At 43.7% G+C, this 24,219-nt stretch overlaps 2 protein-coding genes across 12 annotated transcripts in view; one reads left to right on the forward strand and one right to left on the reverse strand.

Moving 5' to 3' along the window:
* trip12 (thyroid hormone receptor interactor 12) overlaps positions 1-13,899 on the forward strand; it is a 72,984-nt gene extending 59,085 nt beyond the window's left edge. For all 10 annotated transcript variants that reach the window (XM_063205741.1, XM_063205742.1, XM_063205737.1 and 7 more), the window contains 16 exons: positions 168-325; positions 963-1,036; positions 1,509-1,708; positions 2,586-2,713; positions 3,696-3,847; positions 4,584-4,726; positions 5,827-5,983; positions 6,493-6,591; positions 6,914-7,028; positions 7,387-7,541; positions 8,533-8,697; positions 9,037-9,201; positions 9,662-9,775; positions 9,893-9,987; positions 10,243-10,346; positions 11,333-13,899. In XM_063205741.1, coding sequence (XP_063061811.1) covers positions 168-325; positions 963-1,036; positions 1,509-1,708; positions 2,586-2,713; positions 3,696-3,847; positions 4,584-4,726; positions 5,827-5,983; positions 6,493-6,591; positions 6,914-7,028; positions 7,387-7,541; positions 8,533-8,697; positions 9,037-9,201; positions 9,662-9,775; positions 9,893-9,987; positions 10,243-10,346; positions 11,333-11,529 — 2,221 coding nt within the window. In that variant the 3' untranslated portion in view covers positions 11,530-13,899. The remainder of the gene's footprint in view (positions 1-167; positions 326-962; positions 1,037-1,508; positions 1,709-2,585; positions 2,714-3,695; positions 3,848-4,583; positions 4,727-5,826; positions 5,984-6,492; positions 6,592-6,913; positions 7,029-7,386; positions 7,542-8,532; positions 8,698-9,036; positions 9,202-9,661; positions 9,776-9,892; positions 9,988-10,242; positions 10,347-11,332) is intronic.
* A 3,542-nt stretch (positions 13,900-17,441) lies between these two features.
* Positions 17,442-22,624, reverse strand: LOC134453705 (speedy protein A-like). Of its 2 annotated transcripts, none has more exons than XM_063204487.1 (7): positions 22,529-22,624; positions 21,143-21,510; positions 20,995-21,053; positions 20,802-20,887; positions 19,994-20,406; positions 18,580-19,280; positions 17,442-18,444 (listed from the first exon to the last, which is right to left on the reverse strand). In XM_063204487.1, exons 2-7 carry the CDS (start codon positions 21,393-21,395, stop codon positions 18,292-18,294), a joined length of 1,665 nt encoding a protein of 554 aa, XP_063060557.1. In that variant the 5' UTR covers positions 21,396-21,510; positions 22,529-22,624; the 3' UTR covers positions 17,442-18,291. The 2 variants fall into 2 exon arrangements, with proteins under 2 accessions (XP_063060557.1, XP_063060558.1); XM_063204488.1 differs by lacking the exon at positions 22,529-22,624 and adding an exon at positions 21,904-21,979.
* Between the last annotated feature and the right edge of the window lie 1,595 nt (positions 22,625-24,219).

Here is a 24,219-nt window from a genome sequence, read left to right on the forward strand (position 1 = left end):
TTGCATTTGCTACAGGCCGAGTGCGAGTAGCCGAAATGGTGCCAGTTTGTTCCATTGTGTGCCTGCCAGTACCAGCTGATGGCTTCAAAGAGCCTGAATATGCCAGTGTTTTGACGTGTGTGTGTGTGTGTGTGTGTGTGTGTGTTTTTCCCGTTATCTCTCTGCAGAGGTTCCCAGGCTCTGAAGTTCTTCAACACACACCAGCTGAAGTGCCAGCTGCAGAGGCACCCAGACTGCACCAATGTCAAACAGTGGAAGGGTGGACCCGTCAAAATTGACCCCCTGGCCTTGGTACAGGCCATCGAGAGATATCTCGTGGTCAGAGGTGGGTACACTCACTTGGTAGTCTTTTCAGTGTTTACTTGCATATGCCTGGTGTTCCCTGGAGATCAACTGTCTAGTAGAGATGAGGTACCAAAAGGTTCTTTCCGAGAATTCATACTGCCCATTCTCAAATGTTACCTTTTTTTACTAATACTTGCCACCACCATCAAATTCATTGTATTCATTATGAGAGGGAAATTGCACTTTTCGTACATGAAAAGTTTTTAGCTGAAAAACGTACTGCACTTTGGTCATACTAGTAGTTTGTTATTTAGTAAATATTCATGAAAAGCTCAAATTTGGCAATAGGCAGTACATTTTCAATGTGCAGCATAGTTGCAATAAATACTCCATTGTACACAGTGCACCTTTAACACAAACCCTAGCTTCTAGGGGTGCTGCTGTAGTGCGTTGTGATGGCTATAGCTCACCCCAAGCGGTAAGCCCATATCGATATAGCACTTGCTTCTGAGCCTTTTATCATTATTACCTCCACCAAGGAGGTTATGTGATCATCTGATTGCATGTTTGCTCGTATGTTCGTGGTGCATGTGTTTCTGTCCACCATAACGCAGAGGTGCGCTCTCTGAGCACTTTTCTAGTTATATTCATATTTTTTACCATCTCTGTCCTCTCAGGCTACGGCCGAATTAGGGAAGAGGATGAAGACAGCGACGATGATGGATCGGATGATGAAATCGACGAGTCATTGGTGAGCGTTCTGGCTTTTTTTTATTTTTTCAATCAGCACATTAAGTTTGCAAGTTCTTAATGGGTGTTGCACCATTCTGTGAGTATTGGATGCAAACATCATTACATAGTCCCAAGTTGCATCTAAATACAGCAACCATTAACGAATGGCTCATCAAAACAGAAATATTTGGTAACTGAAATGCACCAGTGGAATCACTCCCAGAATATTTGCTGGAAAATTCTTGTAGCTACTGCAATAGGTAGCCTCTGCCCTTTGTAAATAAACCTTGGTGTACACACACTCTTTCCTCCAACAGTCAATCTTTTCAGGATTATCCAACCAGTGAGAGGACGCTTTGTTACTGTGTTCTGGTGTACTAACAGAAATACTGATTCTCCAACTAGTACATTTAGTGTAAACCTGACTACCATACTGCGCCCATTTGACTTCGTCTTCTTCTTCTTCTCTCGTGTCTCGCCATCCATGTCAGGCGGCGCAGTTCCTGAACTCGGGCAGCGTGCGCCACCGGCTGCAGTTCTACATGGGCGAGACGCTGTTGCCGTACAACATGACGGTGTACCAGGCGGTGCGGCAGTACAGCCTGCAGGCCGAGGAGGAGCGCGAGTCCACCGACGACGAGGCCAACCCTCTGGGCCGCGCCGGCATCTGGACCAAGACGCACACCATCTGGTAACGCTGGACAATAACACACACGCACACACACACACACCACTGAATTAGCAGTGCTTAGAATGCAATCTATGTTCCCAAAGTCATGCAGTGTCCAGCATTTGCAGATTTCTATTTGCATGGATTGTGGAATTGTACATTTACAGGCAGGCACGCAAAGAGAGACACACACACACATGCACGCACACTCACAAAAAAACGTATGCAATACACTGCAATCCCACAGCCTTGCATTGTTTGTCCCAATGCTGTCCTATTTACACTTATCTGATAGTAGACAAATACAAATGAGAGGCACTACTTCTCTGTGTGTTTCTACTGCGTCTGTTTCAATGTGCAATGTTGCACGTGTGTGCTCTTCTGCTCCTGTCTGTGCTGGAGCGGACATCTCAGGTTCAGAAAGCAAGAACCCTGCTGCATATTTGTTACATCCAATTCAGTGAATCAGCTGATCTTAATTACCACACCCCTTCAGCTGTGGTAGAGGAGCTAATTGGTGAAATCTCTGTTAGCAGCACATGCAGAAGGAACATGTGGCAGGACTGTTACTTTTTCAGAAGCCGCTTACACCTATATGTGTGTGCATTTTGTGTGTGTGCATTGGTTTTGGCCTCTTGTTTTTAGAAATGAATGAGTTTTACTTTAAAATTCGCATTTCAAACCTGTTTTAAAATGATCACATTTAGGGCACCTGTAACAATATTTAGCACCTGTAACAATAGAGTTTTTATACATTTTATCCACATGTCGTTTACGGGCAAGCAGATACTACAAAATATCCGTCAGCATGTAACCAGCACCTCTGTCTAGTTTGTCGGCCTCTGTTAGTATCTGTGCATGTTTTGATGCCTCTGATGACTGTTTTTGTGTGTGTTAGGTATAAGCCAGTGAGGGAAGACGAGGACGGCACAAAAGACGCAGTGGGAGGCAAGAGGGGCAGAGCACAGACAGCCCCCACCAAGACCTCCCCACGCAACGCCAAGAAGCAGGACGAGCTCTGGCACGGTAAGACAAATAAACAATTTCTCTTTCTCGTATTCAAATACCCATACAATTACTCATTTCCTTACACTCACACCTGCACCTGCGAGGGCAAGGCAAGGCAAGGCAAGTTTATTTGTATAGCGCATTTCATACACAGGTGCAATTATATGTGCTTCACAAAAAAATAAAAGCAAAAGAAAGTTAACAAGAAAGAAAGAATGAAATTAGAGTCAAAGAAAGTGCATACACACTCACTGGTCCATGCAACCATGGGCGTAATTTATCGTAACTTATTTTTGGATTATCTTAGAGGATCCACTCAGCACCACTTTATAACAAATATAATGTGATCACACACGCACACGCACACACACACACGCACACACACACACACACACACACACACACACACACACACACACACACACACACAGGTACACACACACAGGTACACACACACAGGTACACGTACACACATGTAGACGTACACGTACACCTACTGCAGTTACTCGGATCAAATTCAGTTTCCCAGGCTTGCTGTCTGTAGTGACATCATAAGCAGAGACAGGCAATGGTCTTTTGAATGAGCAGTTTGTTGCAGTGCCCTCTGCTGTCTTGAGTTGGTATTGCGCCAGTGTCGAGTCTGGCCAACTCGCAGACCTGACCAAGCACTTCTCTTCTTTTTTTTGCCAGGAGAACAATGCTGCTTCAGTTTTCATGGCTAAGCACGCCTGCTAAAAATGTATCTCAGGACAAGTGGCTTATTTTACCACGCTTACCACACTATTCTGTGTGCCATGTTTTGACTGCCAGGTTTCTCAGAGACATAAACTAATGGACACGCAAACACAGTGTGTTGAGTGCTACATTAACTGTACTGTTGTGTGTGGGCCTTTGAGAATGGCCTGTCAATTTGAATCTTGCACTCTTTTAATAGTTTGTTGTATTGGCACAAAACGAATCGTGTGTGTGTGTGTGTGTGTGTGTGTGTGTGTGTGTATAGATGGCGTGTGTCCCAGCATCACTAACCCCCTGGAGTGCTACCTCATATCGGACCCTCCGGAGACCATTACCTTCGATGACCCCTCGCTAGAGGTCATCCTGCTGCTGCGTGTGCTCCACTCCATCAGTCGATACTGGTTCTACCTGTACGAAGTGAGTACACACACACGCACAGAGACGCGTACACAGAGTGTACGCACGCACGCACGCACAGACGTGTACACAGAGTGTACAGAGACGCACGTGTACGCACAGAGACGCACGCACGCACAGACGTGTACAGAGACGCGCACGCGCGCACACACGCATACACACACACACACATACACACACACACACACACACATACACACACACACACACACACACACACACACACACACACACACACACACACACACACACACACACACACAGACTGAATTATCCGTGTGCATAAACGGAGCAGGGTGGGAAGGAACTTGGCACAATCTCTTTTTTACCAGACACAAATAAATAAAGCTATTTAGCATTCATCACAATTTCCCACTCAGCAGCAGATTATTTATATAAAACTCTACTGCTGACATCCTATTTTACTAAGATTGTACAGGTGATTATTTCCATCCCACGCTCACAGAAATGTCTATTCCAGGGGTTCCCAACCTTTTTCAAAAATGTTCGTGGCCCACCTCTGACCCAATTAAGAATAAAACTCAAATAGATCAACAGCAACACACACTAAAATATCATTATTATTTTTGGAAAATTATTTGAAGGCCCACTTGGAATACCTTCAGGGCCCACCAGTGGGCCCCGGCCCATAGGTTGGGAACCACTGGTCTATTGCATACAATTCTTGTGTGTTTATTCAGATACAATGTCTAATCTCTTCTTGTGTGTGCTCCAGAATGCTGTGTGTAAGGAGTTGATGGCCACCACGGAGTTCATCAACAGCAAGCTGACGGCCAAAGCCAACCGGCAGCTACAGGACCCGCTGGTCATCATGACCGGCAACATCCCCACCTGGCTCATTGAGCTGGGCAAGACCTGGTACGTACACATGTTGGTGTGGGTGGGTGGGCGTGCGTGCGCGCTTGTGTGTGTGTGTAGGGGGGACACACCTATGTCTCGAGGGCCGTTTACGGACCTTGAGGCCGCTTTATCCGGCCCCCGATATACTTTTAATGTTGTGCAGCTTCACATGAAATATGACATTTTGTAAAGGAATCTTAGAAATTGGCTGCCTTCAACATAGGCCTAAAGTGCAGGGGAAAATCCTTGTTTTTGTTCATAAAACCGCCTTTGGAGGACTTTTACAGCCCTTGGAGGAATTTGTAGTGGCCCCTCGAATGAAAAAGGTTCCCCACCCCTGGCATACACGCTCGTGTCTGCTCGTTCCTTGCCCAGAGAACATCCGTGTTTCCGCACCAGTTATAAGGCTTGGGAAGGGCATCAATTGCCTCTATGTCCATGGACTTGAATGATTGTTTTCAAATAATTTGCAATTCTCATCCCTTTTAACTTACAGTAACTGTATGAGTGGTCATTGCTGTTGTGAATTGTTGGACTCCATCCAGTGGCGGAACAATTGTACACAGGGCCCCAGGGCCAAACACTTATCGGGAACCCTATATGAACTGACAAGATCACAATTGGGCCCCCACCACCAATGCAAGGGTGCCCTGGGCCCAGGGGTAAAGGCCCTGCTAGCCCTCCCTACAGCTCCGGCCTGACTCCATCGTTATTAGTATTTGTGTGTTAGTGCCTGGGTGAATGTGTCCAAGGCTTTTGCTTCTGCCTGCCCATTTATTCCCCTATTACCTAGAAAACAGCGGTTTGCACGCCAGGTATCAAAGTTGGGTAATGGAGTAAGTGACCTTGGACTTGGTTGATCTTGTTGAAATGATTTGCAATCCGAGTCCTTTGGACTCATAATTGTAAATTATGAGTGGTCATTGGTGTGATGACTAGTATGTCATTTCAGCCACATGCAGTTCTGCTAATTGGTAGATGGACCTTGACAGCGATGATCTCTGAATGAAGTGAACACTCTAGAAGCATTCATCAAAGTGTGAAGTTATGTCACAGACTGTTGCCCCCCTTCTCATGCTTCCACTCCTCCTCATCTTCCTCCTCCTCTTCTTCCACAGCCCGTTCTTCTTCCCCTTTGACACGCGGCAGATGCTCTTCTACGTGACGGCGTTCGACAGGGACCGCGCCATGCAACGCCTGCTCGACACCAACCCCGAAATCAACCAATCAGACTCGCAGGACAGCCGCGTGGCGCCACGCCTCGACAGGAAGAAGGTATTGCCTCACTTCCCTGCTGTGTATCTGCAGTATCTCTCCCACAGTTTCATACCCCTTCGTTTTTTCTTAGTAGTTGGGTGGGGTGTCAGGGTGGGGCAACCACAGCTAATGCTACTATTGTATTTTAAGATATATTTTTTAAGTGGATTATCAAAGAAGCATATTTAAGCATAATTACCAGGTATTAATTAATTCGCAGACATAAACGGTGGTTGTACAACCTGACGTCTACTACTAAAAAAAAATCATTAATGACTTCTGAAACTGTTGTCTGTAGCACAGTTGATGGTACCGTACGCGTTTCTCAGATATCTTCCTGCTTTAGGCTCCATTTAAGCTGACAGGAACAGATAAGCACTGAGCTTTTATCAGTTGGTGACACTGTCGATACTTTCTCTTGGTGCCCTTCTTTTGTGACCAATTTTGCCTTTCTTTCTCTCTTCTTCCCCCCCACCCCTCTCTCTCTCTCCCTCTCTCTCTCTCTCTCTCTCTCCCCTTCTCTGCAGAGGACGATAAACCGCGATGAGCTGCTAAAGCAGGCAGAGTCTCTGATGCAGGACCTGGGCAGTTCCAGAGCCATGCTGGAAATCCAGTATGAGAACGAGGTGTGTTAGCTCTCACTATCTCGCATATGAGTAATTCAACTCCTCTTGAACAGCCATCCTTTATTTCATAATTGTTACGTCCACCCCCTCCCTACCACACACAACTATTATTTTTTATCAATCCTTCACTCTTGCCCCTCACTGCTCAACTGTATGGCGTCCGTGGTTCAACATAATGTAATTCACACTTCACAACCATCTTTTTGTTCCCACCAATGCTTTGCCCTACTACTTTCTTCCAACTATTTGACTTGTCTGTCACACCCCTGCAATTCTCGTGCGGTCTTGTTCTAACATTTCGGCCCGTCTGTGTGTGTGTTAGGTGGGCACTGGCCTTGGTCCCACGTTGGAGTTCTACGCTCTGGTGTCTCAGGAGCTGCAGAGAGCAGACCTGGGCTTGTGGAGAGGAGAGGAGGTTACACTGAGCAACCCTAAAGGTAACACACGCACACTCACACTCACACACACTTCCTCTTAAGCAGAAAAGCACAATAATTCACACAGACACAGAATACGGCAGTCACACCCTGACAATTAACAAATATGCGAGCAGACATCTGCACATACACCCACACACTACTTCCCCCCCCTTTCCCTTCAGTAGATATCCCAGCACAATAACACTTTTGTGTGTGATGTTTGGTGTGAACACATTTTCATTCTCTCTCTCTCTCTCTCTCTCTCTCTCTCTCTCTCTCTCTCTCTCTCTCGCTCTCTCTCTCTCTCTCTCTCTCCCTCTCTCTCTCTCTCTCTCTCTCTCTCTCTCTCTCTCTCTCTCTCTCTCCCTCCCTGCAGGGAGTCAAGAGGGCACTAAGTACATGTTCAGCTCCAGAGGGCTGTTTGCCGTGCCGTTTGGCCGCACCACCAAGCCGGCTCACATAGCCAAGATCAAGATGAAGTTCCGCTTCCTGGGCAAGCTCATGGCCAAAGCCATCATGGACTTCAGACTGGTAACTCCCCCCATATCCTCTACTCAACTCCTCTATCCCCCATTCTTCTGCTTCCTCTCTGTCTTTGAAACGAATACATCGCAAACACACACGCAACATTAAAATAGGATTGAATTGATGATAACCTGAATTCCTTATTTCCATTTTCACCCAGCATGACAAAAGACTTGCAGACAAACTGTGGGTCATAAATTGTACAAACCGATACAATATTGATAATCAAATGTTTGGGTGAAAATAAAGAAGAATTCAGGTGCTTAACAGGCACACAGACAAAACTCTTGATTCATTAACTGCACAATCCAGTACACTCTCTCTCTCTCTCTCTCTCTCTCTCTCTCTCTCTCTCTCTCTCTCTCTCTCTCTCTCTCTCTCTCTCTCTCTCTCTCTCTCTCTCTCTCTCTCTCTCTCTCGAAACATATTTGTCCGTCCTGATAAAGCCATTAAAAGAGAAATTGTTTCCTGTGTGTCTGCACGAGCTTGCGTCTTCTTCCTCTGCTGGACTGTGTCCTCCCTCTCTAATCGCTTCTTCTCCTCTTGAGTCTGTTTATACTGGAAACAGTATATTGCACCACAACCACAGACAGTCATCCTCTAATCCCTCCATCCGAACTGCCGTTCATATTTTTATTCCAAAATTTACTTAATTCCATTGTGTTTCCTGTATATCCGTTGTGTAATGTGGCTAATAGCTACATCGTAAGATGCTAGGCCAAAGTTTCCTCCAATTGTGGTGTGTGTGTGTGTGCGCGTTTTTTTGTTTGTTTGTTTTTTAAACAATTGTGTGTGGATAACTGGCAGCCTTTGTCCTTTTGAGACTTGGTGTTCTGTATCATTCTTATCCAGGAATGCTTAGTTCCTAATTCCGATTTAATTCTTGGTTTCCCATTTCCCGTCAAAGAGTACTAGTAATGGTCCTCAGAGACACCGGAAGCCTACTTCAGTTAGCGTTTGTATATTTTCTTCAATTGGTGTGTGTGCATTTTACCAGCTGGACCTGCCGTTGGGCCTGCCATTCTACAAGTGGATGCTGCGGCACGAGGCGTCCATCAGCTCCCATGACCTGGTCAACATCGACCCCAGCGTGGCCAAGTCAATACAGCACCTGGAGGACATCATCCGCCAGAAGAAGAGGCTCGAGCAGGACCGCTCACACGTCAGTCATTTACACACACACACACACACACACACACACACACACACACACAGATGTTAGCATTTATTAAGTTGTTCTGTGCATCTGTAAACACTTGACCACTCACTCAATAAATACATAAACGTGTGCAGCACCCATAGCAACCAGGTCTAAATTATCAACCATAAATAAAAAAATATGTACCACCCTATGTACCTTGACAGTAATAATAGGAAACGCTGTCTCCAAGTGTCTGAAATTTGGAATACTAGCGCCGCCACTTAAATTTTGGTGACTTAAAAAACCTTTTGCTGTCCTTGTTCAATCCCTTAACACTTTTTAAATCTTCTCTTCCATCAGACGCGGGAGTCCCTTCAACAGGCCTTGGAGAGCCTGAACATGAACGGCTGCTCGGTGGAGGACCTGGGCCTGGACTTCACGCTGCCCGGCTTCCCCAACATCGAGCTCAAGAAGGGGGGCAAAGACCAGCCTGTCACCATCCACAACCTGGAGGAATACCTCAGGGTGGGTAGCCTGCCCTGCCTGCTTATGTGACACACGCACACGTACAAACTCACTGAAACACACACACGTACACATACAAACTCACTCATATACACACACACGCACACATACAGACGCGCGCGCGCGCGCACACACACACACACACACACACACACACACACACACACACACACACACACACACACACACACACACACACACACACACACACACACTCACTTTTAACCCTCTCACACACCTAAAGAATGGTGTGACAAAATGCACGCTTGCCTCTCTATCCTACTCTTGTGACACACGCACACATACAAGGTCACTCATACACACACACACACACACATTCTTCACACACGCACTCTTGCCTATCTATTCAGATGTACAACTGGACTGTAAGTGAATTTTGCAAGATGTATTGTACCTTCAAGTCTTATAATGTTTTTTTTCTTCTTCTTCTCGTGTGCAGTTGGTGGTGTACTGGACTATGAACGAGGGCGTGTCACGGCAATTTGAGTCGTTCAGGGAAGGCTTCGAGTCAGTCTTTCCTCTACATCACCTGCAGTACTTCTACCCAGAGGAGGTACGTGCTATAGGGATCCCTTCATCTGTACTTGAGTGCTCTCTGCTCATCACTCCCGGCTCTCGCCATCTAAATAACTGACCTTTTGTCTCCCGATTATTTTTTTCCTCCCTCCAGCTTGATCAGCTGCTCTGTGGCAGCAAGTCGGAGACCTGGGATGTCAAGACACTCATGGAGTGCTGTCGGCCAGACCACGGATACACACACGACAGGTACGTAACAGATATATACACCTTTCAAGAAATATGATTTCGTTATGTAATGGTGTGACCTATATTTACAAATGTTAGCGGCTGCCAAACCAGCAAACTCCAACATGTTGAACTGATCAGTTCGGCTTGGGCCTTATTTTCCTCAATTTTTACAAATTTGCATTGTTGTAGATGGAAGTTTAGCTCTTACCAATGCAGTTTAGCTGTTACTAATGCAGTATTTCTGTGTGTGTGTGTGTGTGTGTGTGTGTGTAGCCGGGCGGTGCGGTTCCTGTTCGAGGTGCTCAGTAGCTTTGACGCAGAGCAGCAGAGACTCTTCCTGCAGTTTGTCACTGGAAGCCCCAGGCTGCCTGTCGGAGGTCAGAAACCTTCTCTCTCTCTCTCTCTCCCTCTCTCTCTCACACACACTTGCACTGACTCACACGCATTCAAGTAATCACGTCCTGTACAGTAGAGCATGACATTTTTTGGGAATTCCCGTGGGTCCCGCGGGTCCTGCGGGATTCCCGCGGGATGGGAGTCAAAATTTTAAAGATGAATGGGAGCGGGCAGGTGCGGGAATACAAATGAAAGGGAGCGGGAATGCTCGCTTATTTTTTCATTTAAAAAAGCCTAGTTTTTTTGATGAAACGGGAGTGGGATTGATTTTGAGTGGGAGTGGGCAGGATTGGGAAACATTATTCTCAGGAGTGGACGGGATGGGATTTGTTTCTTTTACTCCAGTCCGGGATGGGACAGAATGGGATTTTTTTTCTGGGACCGGGATGGGACGGGAGTGAAAATCCACTCCTGTGTCATGCTCTACTGTCCAGCTGACAAATTAGGGGAAGAATTATATAAAGTCTTTGAAAATTAAAGGCTATTGCCTTCCTTTTAATTTGAGTAGATATTGAAGTAGGCTTGATTTTCCATTTCCTCACATTTTCTAGCCATATAAATTGAATAGAAATTACATGAATAGAGTTGAAGAGTTGCACATGAATAGACAACAATGTGAGTAGCAAGTAATATTGGTGTGACTATTGGCGTGATGTGGTGGCGCAGCAAACTATTGCACCTGGCCACACACGGGTTGCATACATTGCCCATGGGGACCCAGTTCGAGTCTGGCTGAGGTCATTTCCCCCAACCGTACCCATCTCTCCATTGTTGTGTGGTTGCTTGGCACTTATGTGCACAAGTCGGTGATATTGCATTAATATCCTGTCCTATCCTAAAGCGAGTCTTGCTTAGTGATGCACAGTGAATTTCTGTGAAAACTGGCAATGAAATTGATATTGTATCGTATCTTATGGTATCGTGACAACCTGTTGTGTCTGTGTACATGTGTGTGTATGTAATACAGGATTCCGGAGCTTGAACCCTCCGCTGACGATCGTGCGCAAGACGTTTGAGTCGACGGAGAACCCGGACGACTTCCTGCCGTCGGTGATGACGTGCGTGAACTACCTGAAGCTGCCCGACTACTCCAGCATCACCATCATGCGCGAGAAACTCTTGATTGCGGCCCGCGAGGGCCAGCAGTCCTTCCACCTCTCCTGATGGATCGGCTGGATCGCACCTCCTCCTCCTCCTTCTCCTCCTCCGTGCCCCAGCCCCCCGCCCCTCCCTTCTCTCTTCCTTCGACTCGCTCCCTCGATCCCTCACCTGTCCTCTTTGCCACCCACCCAGGCCCCCATTTCGTCTCGTTCAGAATGCCTTCTTATCCCCCACCCCTCCAGCTCACTGATCATGACTTCCGCCTAGGAACTTTTGTCATCCAACAGACTTTTGCATTTTTTTTCTTTTTTGGTTACATTTCTGTTTTTCTTTCTTTGAGTTTTGGTCCTGCTTATTATTTTTTTTTCTTTTGGTCTGGCCCTCTTGGAAGGGGCTGCCCAGCATGCCCTTCCAAAAAAAAAAGTCCCCCACCTGAAAAAAACAAACCCCGAAACCACATGAAAGAAAACCACGAGGAAAAAAAGTACTGCAAACACTTAAAACTTGCAGATAACAAGAGGGAGATGAGAGGGAAGAAACAAAAACACAGAGATGGAAAAACCAGAGACTTAAAACTGCACTTCTCCCTCTCTTATCTCTCTCTCTCTCTCACTCTCTCTTTGTCTTTCATCCTCTCACCCCCTTTCTCTCCCCCTCCCAGTGTACACAACCTATGACCCTTACAAAAAAGAAAAAAAAAGGACAAAAAAATGTTTAAAAAATATCAGTAGTTGAGTAATGTGTTAAACTTACTAAGATCGAGGGGTTTCGGGGGGGATGAGACATACCTGGCTGACATTATAAACTTGCACCGCTGTGTCATATTCAGAAGAAACAACGAAAAAAATGAGTGGGGGAAAAAAGAAAAAGGGATTTTTATCTCTCCTGACACTCTGGCATGGTGACGCCATCACTGTGTGTGCGTGTGTGTGTGTGTGTATATGCGTGTGTGAGCTGTGTGTGTATGTGTGCTTGGAGGGGTGGGTGGTGGTTGTGAAAGGGAGGGGTTCTCTCATTTAAGCAGGCTAGGTTCACTTAGAGCTCCAAAGATCATTTGTACAGACAAGGTAAAAGATGACAAAAAGAAGAAAAAAAAAGTTGCAGATTCTGCTCAACACACATTTGAATAGGGTTAGCAATGTGTGTGTGTTCTTTCTTTCTCTTTCTCTTGCACTCTTTCCTTTACTCCTCTCTTTCTCTTTCTCCCCATCTCCATATCCCCCAATCCTAGTCTCTCGGTCTCCTGTGATGGAGCCTTGTCCCCACCTCCACAACACACACACACACGCCCCTTTTTCATCCTGTGTGTTTTGCTTCCCCCCCTAGTTCAGCTTCAGTTTATTGTAATTATAATAATTATTATTATTTTCTCTTTCTCCATCTCTGTGTGTTGAATTTTTTTTTTTTTCCATTATTAACTGTTTCCGGCAGATTTCCTGAAGATGTGTGTGCGAGTTGCAGTTTGGTTGAATGCGAGTAGTGACATTTAAAGAAAAAAAAAGAAGCATAGTGTCTATCACTATTATTATAATTATTATTATTGTTGTTATTTGATTGTTTTTGTTTTTCTTTTTTTTTTCTACCCGAATTGAAATGATGTTCTGGCCTACAGTTACACCACCGACCCCCCATCCTCCTCTTCCTCCAGCATCTTCCTTGCGGTTCTTCCCTCCAAGGATGGAGGGATGAGACTTTAGGCGGAGAGGAAGAGGAGGAGAAGGGTGTTGAGGTTCCTTTGGCACATGCATAGTTAGAGTAGCATGCGCTTGCTGGAAACATTTTGGGGACTTTAAACAAGTTAATAAAGTTATAACCACAGATTTGCTCTCACACACGTAAAGTGTGTGTCCAATGCCGTCTGTGTTGAAAGACTTTCGGGCTCTGCACCGGATTTGCCCGTGCTGTCAAGTCCCCTTCCTCACAAATCCCCCGTTCTTTAAAAAGCAGCGCACATGAACACGGGAAGAGATATGGACAGATGAAAAAAAAAGGAGGCTGGTCTCAGTTTTGTTTGTGTTGTGGCCAGATAGCATTTCAGAAAACAATGAAAATGAAACGAGAATTAAAAAGGAAAAGAGAAAAAAAAAGTTAACAGAATAAAGTTTATATGCAGATTTTCTGCCCTGGTTCGTGGCATGTTATATCTGCTATACATTTTTTTAATTTGAAATTTTCTATTTTTTCCTGTTTTTGTTTTCATTTGTTTTTTGTCCTTTTCATCTTTTTCTTTTCTTGCTGTAGTATTTTTTTCTTTTGCACTGCTGGCTTGGAACAAACCGTGGTGTGCACTGCAGTCAGTGGCCAGGAGATGGCAGCAGAGCGCACCTCTCCTGTTGCCCCATCGTTCATGTGCTGGTTTTTAAGATCTGCAATAATTTACTGCATCAGGTTCGTGTTTTTACCTGAACTTAAATAAAGTAACTGTTTGACTCAGTTCTGGTTCTTTTTCTGGGTGGTACTTGGGGATGCCAATTTGTTATGCCACAAGACCGGTCCTTTTGCCATCTGGGAAGGAGCATTTCATTCACACCAAGGGAATAGTGTGTGGTCTTAAATGTAATGGTTACTGTAAGCTTTTACGGTGATGCTTTTGCCTAACGTTAAAAATACTTTGTAAATGGGATGGTAACACAGTTCAAGGTTAAGCCTGCTGTACTGCAAGGCATTCTAACCTGGGGACTGCCCTGTCAAGGTAGCGAATCCCAAATGCAGTGTTTTTTTTTGTTTTTTGTTTTTTTTAATAAAAAAAAAAGGTCTCTTGCATAGGCCTACTGCCTGTTCCATGAACAATATTTTATTCACCGTCACGTCTCTGTCAAAGACCTTCTGAACCTTCAGGTGGCTTCAGAGTAAGCAACATGGCTGACGTCAATGTGTCAAATGTAACTGTGAATAAAATATTGTTTGGTGGGAAAGGGCAGCATCTCCATGGAGCTCCATGGGGCATTTACAATGCAGTGTCCATTTAATGGAGGGCATAAAAGAATTTTTCATATGAAATGTGTGTAAAATCTTGCTGTGTAGTTGCTATGTTGGACAATATGGTTTACATTTAGAAGTTCACAGAAATGTAATGTCGCACACAACTTATTCTAGGTGAATGCCTTTTGAAGAGAATGTTGGCTTGCCGATTTTAAGGTGTAAGAAAGGTTAATGTTTCAAGCTTTTTGCAAACTAGATTGCCATGCGGCTGAACATCACGGAAATAGTTGACCTGTAGGCCTACAAGTATTGACGATACAAAGCAGTATATATTACTTATTACTCTCTCTGATTCAATACTAACAATGGTAACCAATTTATAAAAGTCTATAAACCATTAACTTGGTTTACCCCCTTTTTCCCTTTTCAATGTCCCTTCTCTCCTTGACCTACACTTTGGGAACCACTGGTTTACGCTACTTGCCATTCACATCACATGGTGGTCATTACACGATGGCTTAAAGGGGTATGCCACTATTTTGGGGCTTAATACAGTTACAATCGTTGGCTGGGGTTTATAAAGGTGGTAAAGTGTCTTATTTTTCATGTGAAGCGTTGTCTTGCTTTAAGACAAGTTAAAAGAGGGAGTATGTCGCTAAGCTAGTGAAAGTCAATGCATCCATGTAGCATTGCTACATGCTACACGGATCCATTGACTTTCACTAGCTTAGCGACATGCTGCCTCTTTTAACTTGTCTTAAAACAAGACAACGGCTTACATGAAAAATAAGACACTTTACCACCTATATAAACCCTGGCCAACGATTTTAACTGTATTAAGCCCCAAAATAGTGGCATATCCCTTTAAGCTGAGCTCAGATGAGCTGAGCTACCGTGATAAGGTTATCAAGTGTTACTCTTCTGCACTCTGCAGGTGCCTCGCATCCAGAAAATCATGTGTCCTCGCCGCCGCTACTAGCCTTGAATCCATGGGTGCGTTCCAATATGTGGACTCCCGTCCTCCACTTGTGCTTCTGGCCTGAGCTGGCCTCGTGTTTTGCTGACTCCTCGCCTCAAGGGAAAACAAAGTTTCCCAGCTGTCAGCCTAGCCACAACAATTTTTGGGATACTGTTCCTCTTTCACCATCCCGATTGCAAATGAGGAAATTAGCCTACATTAGATTTGTGCCTTCGAATTAATTTTCTGTCGTCAGTGGCGTCATTATGAGGTCACAAGCCAGCAAGAGAGGACGGAAGTCTGCATATAGACCCCCATAGAAATAATACAAGAAGTGGGGAGACGGCAACCTGGCTGAACGCAGTCCAATTAAAATGTGCAGAGTTGGGATACAGTAGCCTACACGGCCCATGACATGACACTGAGGAATTGAATGCCGGTAGAGCAGGGGTGGGGAACCTATGTCTCGAGGGCCGTTAGCGACCCTTGAGGCTGTTTTATCCCACCCCCGATGTAATTTTAATGTAATGCAGCTTCACATGAAAGTTGACATATTTTGTAAAGGAATCTTAAAAATTACATTTGCAATACAATTAAGTTACATTCAGGGGACCTATAGAAGGTGGGGTCTGTTTTAAAGGTGGCTGCCTTCAGTATAGGCCTAAAGTGCGGGGAGAAATCCTGGTTTGTGTTCATAATGCAGCCCTCGGAGGACTTTTACAGGAATTTGAAGTGGCCCTTCGAATGGAAAAGGTTCCCCAACCCCGAGCTAGAGCATGGCTCCTTTTGTATGCTTCTCTTCCCTGCTGGTCGCAGCCATTAGTAGCCTACAGAAGACTATGTACTCTCCCATCACGCTTAAAGGTTACAAATGCAATAATGATTCTTTATTAGAGAGTAAGGAACCTTTTTTGTTTTGGCTTACAAGCATCACATTTAGTAAATAGAGTAAATACATGCCCATGCTTGTGAAGATCAGTTTCGCAATGTAGGCCTATGTATCAGAGATTAACTGACAATAAAGGTGGAATAGAGACACTAGATCTTAAATTTGACTTTTATACTGTATGTAAGGGTTTTCTTCTCAGAAGCTGGTTTGAGTTTTTACTTCAACTTAGTAAAACTTAGAGGACATGCTTGGCAACTGAATAATACTGCTTCACAGAGAGCAGAAAACGACTCCTGGAAAAAAAAAATCCAGATTATTGACGACAGTAGAATATCAAGTACCAACTGCATAAATACATGAGCAAATAGAAAGATAGATGAAGATAGATGCTTGCAGACATACACACGTTCGTACGTGGCTGTCATGACTTTTTGTGCAACATCAAAGGATGTATGGGTAGACCCAGGCTAGTGTTTCAGATGACCTCCAGACAATACATCTCTTTAAAAACTTTAATCTTTGTTCCCTTTCACTTAAGTGTTTCTTGTAGGAAAAGAACTCTGCAATTGCAGTGTTCAGATATTAATATTCATTACAAATGTGCATAATGGTCACTTTTACTTTAGTTTTGAACTTGGAGCGAAATAATTCTAATTGCTCTGTTGATTGTTCTACTCAGCAATTCAAATAAAATTAGAAATATAACTTGATGAATATGTGGGTGGTGCTCAACAGATTTGGGAGAAAGCCAGTGAATAATAATAATAAAATAACAGTTTAATAATTAAAATAATCATGATTTTCATTAAATAATGACCATACTAGGTGCCTCTCATAGTCCCATTGATCCAGAGCATAATGATAATGCATGATAAGAATAGAACTGACTTCATCATGATTGAAATAAAATTAATGTCTATGATGGAAGTCTCTGTGCCATGAACTATTCTTGATATTCGAAGTAGAGAACTATGCATAATATCAATAATATAGGCTAATGGAAATGTCAAAGTTCATCCTGATTGTGATAAAATTATGTCCATGATGGTAATCTGTCATATAGTGTCCTCCTTGATTACTAGGCAATAAGTCTCTGGTCAACAACGGGGCTTAATTGTCAATATGAAAAGTTCATTAAACACCGCACACTGGATACTGTTCTTTTTTTTCTCTTTATTTTTTGTAGCGAACAACGCATTTCGCCCAGTGTGTCTTCAGGTTCGCTCTTTACCAACCCCCATTACCCAGGTGTACAAATACGGTATCACATGACCACATGACTAGTTGCTACCAGTCTGTGCATATACACCAACCCCATTCATACAGGTGTATAAAGTAGGTTCATTCCAGGATCAGTCCGTACAGGTCAAGGCATCCTACAATTGTCGAGTAAGCAGGGGCATCCCAACATGAAAAGTATAGTGCAAATTCCAATCAACACTTTATCATTAGGGTAAAAATTCAATATCACATCATTAAGTTAAAGTATCACAACAGTAGTCAAAATATAATGCTTCCTAATATCAGTAAATGACCATTAATAAAACAACACAGTTCCCTATCTACAACATCTAAAATGACAGTACAAATTCTTAGTATAAAGTGCACAATTGCAAGATAAATACCATAGTTACATCATTCACACATCAATTCACAAGAAAACACTCAAATCCTTTTTCTCATTCAATCCATACGGTTCAACAGTATTTAGAGTGTGGATCCAATATGCTTCCCTTTTTAGCAGTTGTTTTATTATATCCCCTCCTCTTGGATTAGGCATAACTCTCTCTATCCCTACAAATCTCAATAAGGAAGCAGAACCAAGATTTCTGTCTCTATAATGTCTGGCAATGGCATACTCCATGTTGTTATTCCTAATGGAAGCGTTGGTGTTTGGCTAGTCTTAATTTCAAGTTTCTTTTTGTTTGGCCTATATACACAAAGCCACATGGACATTTTAGCATGTAGGCTACACAACATGGGTGGAGAGACAATAAATAAATAGTTTGATGGCACGCTTCTTGCCTGTGAGAGGGTGGATGAATTGGTTTAATGCTTAATTGTCCTCTGATGCAGAGGCACAACACATAATACGCCGGAAGCGGTTCCAGAATCCTGTACGGCTCTTCTTCACTTTCTTCTTCCTGCCATCTTTCTTGATCTTCTCCATCTCAGTCTCCACGACTGGCTCAGCCGCATGTTCAGTACTCTGAAGAAGAAAGCACACACGGTAATATTAGATATGTTTGCATATGTACCATATTTTCTGCATGCTGCTGTACACAAACAGAATATTGACATAAACTGTCACAGCCAAAGAAAAGATAACGAAAATGTGTCTCACCGCCAGCAGCGCCTGGGTCTGGCTCTTGTGCTCCACCATCAGGCTCTCGTGGTTGGCCATGCTTTTCTCCTTCTCCTTCTCCACCTCTTCCCACTCCTGCTCCAGCTGTCTCAACAGAGCCTTCGTCTCCTCCAGCTCCTGCTCCTTCTCCCTCTCCCTCTTCTTCTCCACCTCCTCCCACTCCTGCTCCTTCTCCCTCTCCTTCTCCTTCTCCACCTCCTCCTGCTCCTTCTCCCTCTCCTTCTCCTTCTCCACCTCTTCCCACTCCTGCTCCAGCTGTCTTAACAGAGCCTTCGTCTCCTCCAGCTCCTGCTCCTTCTCCCTCTCCCTCTTCTTCTCCACCTCCTCCCACTCCTGCTCCTTCTCCCTCTCCTTCTCCACCTTCTCCCACTCGTGCTCCAGTTGTCTCAAATGAGCCTTTATCTCCAGCTCCTGCTCATCCTCCCTCTCCCTCTCCTTCTCCACCTCCTCCTGCTCCTTCTCCCTCTCCCTCTCCTTCTCCACCTCCTCCCACTCGTGCTCCAGTTGTCTCAAATGAGCCTTCATCTCCAGCTCCTGCTCATCCTTCTCGTGGTTGGCCATGGTCTTCTCCTTCTCCTTCTCCTTCTCCACCTTCTCCCACTCCTGCTCCAGCTGTCTCAAATGAGCCTTTATCTCCAGCACCGCATCCAGATCGCCACTCGGGCATCCAGTAACAACGTCTGTAATCACGTTTCAAATTGAACACAATTAAGCCTGTTTCATCGTCAGTCGAGTGGGACTTATTCACCAAATTGGAGGAATGGGAAAGATATATCTATTGCATATTGCATCAGACCAGACATCTTTCAGAACATCAAACAGATGCCAACAGCACACAGAATTTGGCTGTATCATCAGCCTCTTCATTATTGGGGATGGTTCTACTGTATGTCTACATGCAGATGTTAACAGAGCACACACACACATATGTAACACTGCCGAGAGATTCACACATTTTCCACTGCACACAGATGAGAGAACGTTGAACCTCACACACAGAATTCTTGACAGTCAAACAAGGCACTGAGTTGAAATGTTTGGGGTCACAAAAAACAATATACGTAATATATAATAAGCAAGTAACAACAAATGAATTATAATAATAAATGATAAATTAGATACTTGGAATGTATGCATACTTTTTGATTTTGAAAACGTAATACTTAAACCGTGCTTATTTTATCCCATTACCTGGTTAAAAAACTAAGCTCAAGTGTAAAACAAAGAATATTTCAATAGTTTTTGTTACACAAAGATATATTTACTAAACAAATAAATTCAAGCAAAAAAATAAATATAGGGACCTGAAATGGCAAAGTAAAATATTTTGCGCGACCACATTTGTATCAGAGCATACACTGAAATGTTATCGAAAGAAATATTAATTCTTCACCATGTGTGTCCATGGTGTGATCATGCTCTTCCTCACGTGCCATGGCTCCCCCTGCGGCTGCAGGGGACGTTGAGGAGGCGTTGCGGACGGCATAGTTAGCGCAGAGGGAGCAGGGTTGGGGGAGACTGGCCGTGGGTCCGCGGGGCTGTACCTCGTCTTGGTCAGGGTAGACACGCTGGGCCCCGCTGTGGTGCTCCGCACGCACACGCTGCCAGATGAAGTGGGACGGCACGATGCTCATCACCTCTTCACAACACTGGCGACTGACGGCCGCCCTGTAGTCCATGCGAGCCCACAGCCTGTCCCTCTGCTGCAGGAAAGCGGGGGACTGCTCCCTCCAGTTCTCGCCCAGGGCCCAGGGGAAGATCTCATACTCGCTATCCTCTTCTTCCTCCATGTTGTTGGCCAGGTAACTGCAGAGAACAAATGTTTGGTGAATGCTAGGACACAGCATTTTAGTCTCTCAGTGCTCTTATTTCAGCACAGTTTTGAAGATTGATGAAGTCAAGTCATTTTTCATTTGTACAGTATAGCACATTTAAATGTGTAGAAAATAGTTTAAAGCCAAAAATAATATTACGCCCTACAATCTTGGCCAACAACAAAGAGACAATTCAAATAAAACCAAACAAAACAAAACAAGTCAAACAAACAGATTATGAAAGTACAATAGAAAAGCATACCATACCTACAACATATTTTACTGAGCAGCGGGACATTTCTCAGTTGCAATGTCTGTTAATAAGTAGTTGTAGATGCAGCATTTTCCTTCATAAAGCAGTATGAATCAATGGATGTGTGTACTTACAGTGCTATGAAAAAGTTTTCCCTGTTGTATTCAACTATGCTGAAACAGGCCCTTCTGAAGTAGACAAACGTCATTGCCAGCAAGTACTGCACAGAAAGGGAAGGACAACATGACAATAAGAACTTTTGTATGATGAAGTACAATATGCTTACTGACTGAATTTACTTCAGGTAACTTCAAGATCAGTTATTACCTTGTCTGTGATTTTACAGCAAGAATCCATCCACAGGAAATCCAGAATAAAATAATCATCTGGCAAAGAAATATCCAACTATTTAATAACAAGAAAAAAATAACTCAACTCATCAACAGTCAACCAATAATGTGTTGACTTTCCTCACCAAATAGCCTGAAGAAGGCAGCCATCTCCTGGTGTTGAATGGTCAGAGTTGGACACAGCATGGGACATCTGCGGGAGGCGTCGCCTTGACCCTGGCCGTTGTGGGTCTCCTCTGGTGGCCCCTGTACTTCTTGGGCATTTGTCCGTTTCATCCTAAGGCCTCCCATCACCTGAAGAGAGGGTACTGTGTAGGGGATCATGCGCACAGTTACCGATGAAGGCGTTTTACGCCATCTTTTGGTTCGTTTCCTCATGTTTTTCACCCGTTTTGGCTGGGCCCCAGCAGAGCGAACCCTTTCCAATCAAGCGGTAGTAGGCAACTGTTTTGGTCACGGTCACCAACCACCACAAAGGTAACAGGTTACCTACCTGTTGAAAGAAATTCAGCGGATGAAGTGTTATTGATCAACAACACAGTATTTTAGCCCATCAAATATAATTCAAAGATTCAAAAAGGTTTGTTGTCTAATATGTTGCCATACTAGAAAAGTGTCTTTTGACTGAAGGCTTGGATGTGTGTGTGTGTGTGTGTTTGTGTGTGTGTGTGTGTGTGTGTGTGTGTGTGTGTGTGTGTGTGTGTGTGTGTGTTATTTGTGTGAGTTCTTTGAGGAATGAGTGTGTAGGCTAAAGCTATGGGGATTAATGCATTTTTGTAGACACCTTTCCTGGCCAAAGGCTCTTCCGACAAACGTCAACTAAACGGGGGGCAACCGACATTCCCACACAGCCTACTGCTATTCCGACACACCTCCACAATCATACCTCCATTCCGACACCACGTTACTCTTGAGGGGAGCTGTCCACGCGCGAGCTTACACCTAGGCTAAACGGAGTGACAGAGCGCTCCACGTGCGTGGTGCTGAAATAGAACAATGCGTTTGCTCCGAGTGACGCGAGCTTACACCTTCAACGGTGTGCCCGAAGCTGTCCACGTGCGTGGTGCTGAAATCTGCGTTTTCTCCGAGTGACGCACGCAAAAATCGATACCGCCATTCAGACAATTGAACGTCAATGTCAGAATGGCGGTATGTCTGAATGGCGCCCGGGAAAGAGATCATCATGGGCTACAGCAGTGGTGAGGAACCTATGTCTCGAGGGCCATTTGCGGTCCAGGGGGGGCTCCTGGTTTGTGTTCATAGCCTACGGCCCTCGGATGAATTTGAAGTGGCCCCTCGAATGAAAAAGGTTCCACACCCCTGGGCTACAGAGTTCAGCCTCTGGTGATGCCCACCCCTCATTTCCCGCGTCGCCATTTCAACTCCCTACTTTCAGCTAGGCCTATTTTAAGTTTTGAACTTCGTGAAAACGATATGATACAAACATTGAAAGAAAGATTTTTTGTTCACATTTCAAATAGATTAGGCCTACTTTAAGATATTTTACTCACCATTCAGTCAAACAGATGTCTCAAAAGATACATATCTGAATAAATCAGTGTCGCTAAATCTCAATTCAAAACGCTTTCCAAAATCGCAGTCCAAGAATGTGTGTGTGCAAAGTAGAATGTTAACTTGTTTCCATGGCGGCATATTTTGTGAAAATAATGTCGCGATGACGTCACAATATCCAGTACTTACAATCTCTGTCCAGTACCATACAAGGAGGTCTACATACTTATACTTACTGTATCATTGGTACCATATGATTCCAAAATCCATTGGCCTTGGATGCAGTCTGGGGCAAATAATTAGTAGAGTAGACTCTAGAGTATCATTTATACATATATTTATATATAATTAGACTAATTAATAATAATAATAATAATAATAATAATAATAATAATAATAATAATAATAATAATAATAGGCTAATAATAATAATAATAATAATAATAATAATAATAATAGCCTAATAATAAATAATTATAATAGGCCTAATAATAATGCATCATCATACATCATATGTGTTTGTGTATGTTGTTATTATTGTGTTGTTGCTGTTATTATTATTATTAGCCTACTATTAGGCCCTATAATTAGACTAACAATTAGGCTACACAACCTAGGAATAATTCAGATATCAGGAATGAGTCAGCTATTTATTGCAACAATCATGCCACATAGGCTATGTCTTACTGTTTAACCAGTTGGACATCAGCTAATGGCACAACTTTAAAATTCATTAAAACATTAAACAAACAAGCGTTGAACATTCTAGACAGCCCAAAACAAATGAGATGGCAATTAACCTTATGGCTATAATCTTGGATATTTTGCATTTGTTTTAAATGCTGTCCCTTTGTTAAGCAAAACACACACAGATAGGGAGAGGGTACCTTTTCCCAAAAATGGCTTAGGCTAAAATGGGTTAAACTCCTCCTAGTAATAGACGGAACACACACACGCACCTTTCTTCTGCACACCTTTTCTGCACTGGTCATTTATTTCATTGTGCCATTTCATTCGGCCATTTCATTTCACATGAAAGTGTTTCAATGAGGAATAATCATCCTTGTAGAGAGTAGAGTAGAGTATCATTTATTCATCCAGATTAATTAAGGTGTCCAGTAGCATTTATCCATAAATACAGATGAAGACACAAATACATTACACACAACATTGCACATGTAGGCCTATTTACCAAACATAGGCCTACATATGAAGAGTTCAGATGCAAAACCCCCTAAGTGCCATTGCAAAAAATAATCTTGATTCATTTTTATTTAATATAAAGCTATCAAAATTGCATATTATTTTATTTTATGTATGTAACATAACTATTTATATGTATTATCAAGTACATAAATGTAAACCAAACCAACAACGGCGTTCTCTAAAAATATAGAAGTGCAGGTCTTCAGAAATGGAGTTAGGGGGTTTTGCATCTGAACTCTTCATATATTCACAAAGTCATATCTCTCTCTCCCACTCACACTCACACTCCCGCTCACACTCACACACAGACACACAGACACACAGACACACACACACACACACACACACACACACACACACACACACACACACACACACACACACACACACACACACACACACACACACACACAAGGTTCAACAACTCGAAAAATGTCCAAAGTGCCCAGGTGCCAAAGTCGCTATGCACCAATCACCAATGATT

Source organism: Engraulis encrasicolus, chromosome 8 (assembly GCF_034702125.1).
Source record: "Engraulis encrasicolus isolate BLACKSEA-1 chromosome 8, IST_EnEncr_1.0, whole genome shotgun sequence".
In the NCBI taxonomy this organism is placed as follows: Eukaryota; Metazoa; Chordata; class Actinopteri; order Clupeiformes; family Engraulidae; genus Engraulis; species Engraulis encrasicolus.

What these genes read in the sequence shown, in the direction of transcription:
- LOC134453705 (XM_063204487.1), bottom strand. Translation starts at nt 21,395, where the DNA reads ATGAGGAAACGAACCAAAAGATGGCGTAAAACGCCTTCATCGGTAACT. An exon ending in TGCCTTCTTCAGGCTATTTG is followed by an intron (nt 21,054 to 21,142) that starts GTGAGGAAAGTC and finishes TTTCTTTGCCAG; the next exon opens with ATGATTATTTTATTCTGGAT. An exon ending in TCACACCATGGACACACATG is followed by an intron (nt 19,281 to 19,993) that starts GTGAAGAATTAA and finishes ACGTGATTACAG; the next exon opens with ACGTTGTTACTGGATGCCCG.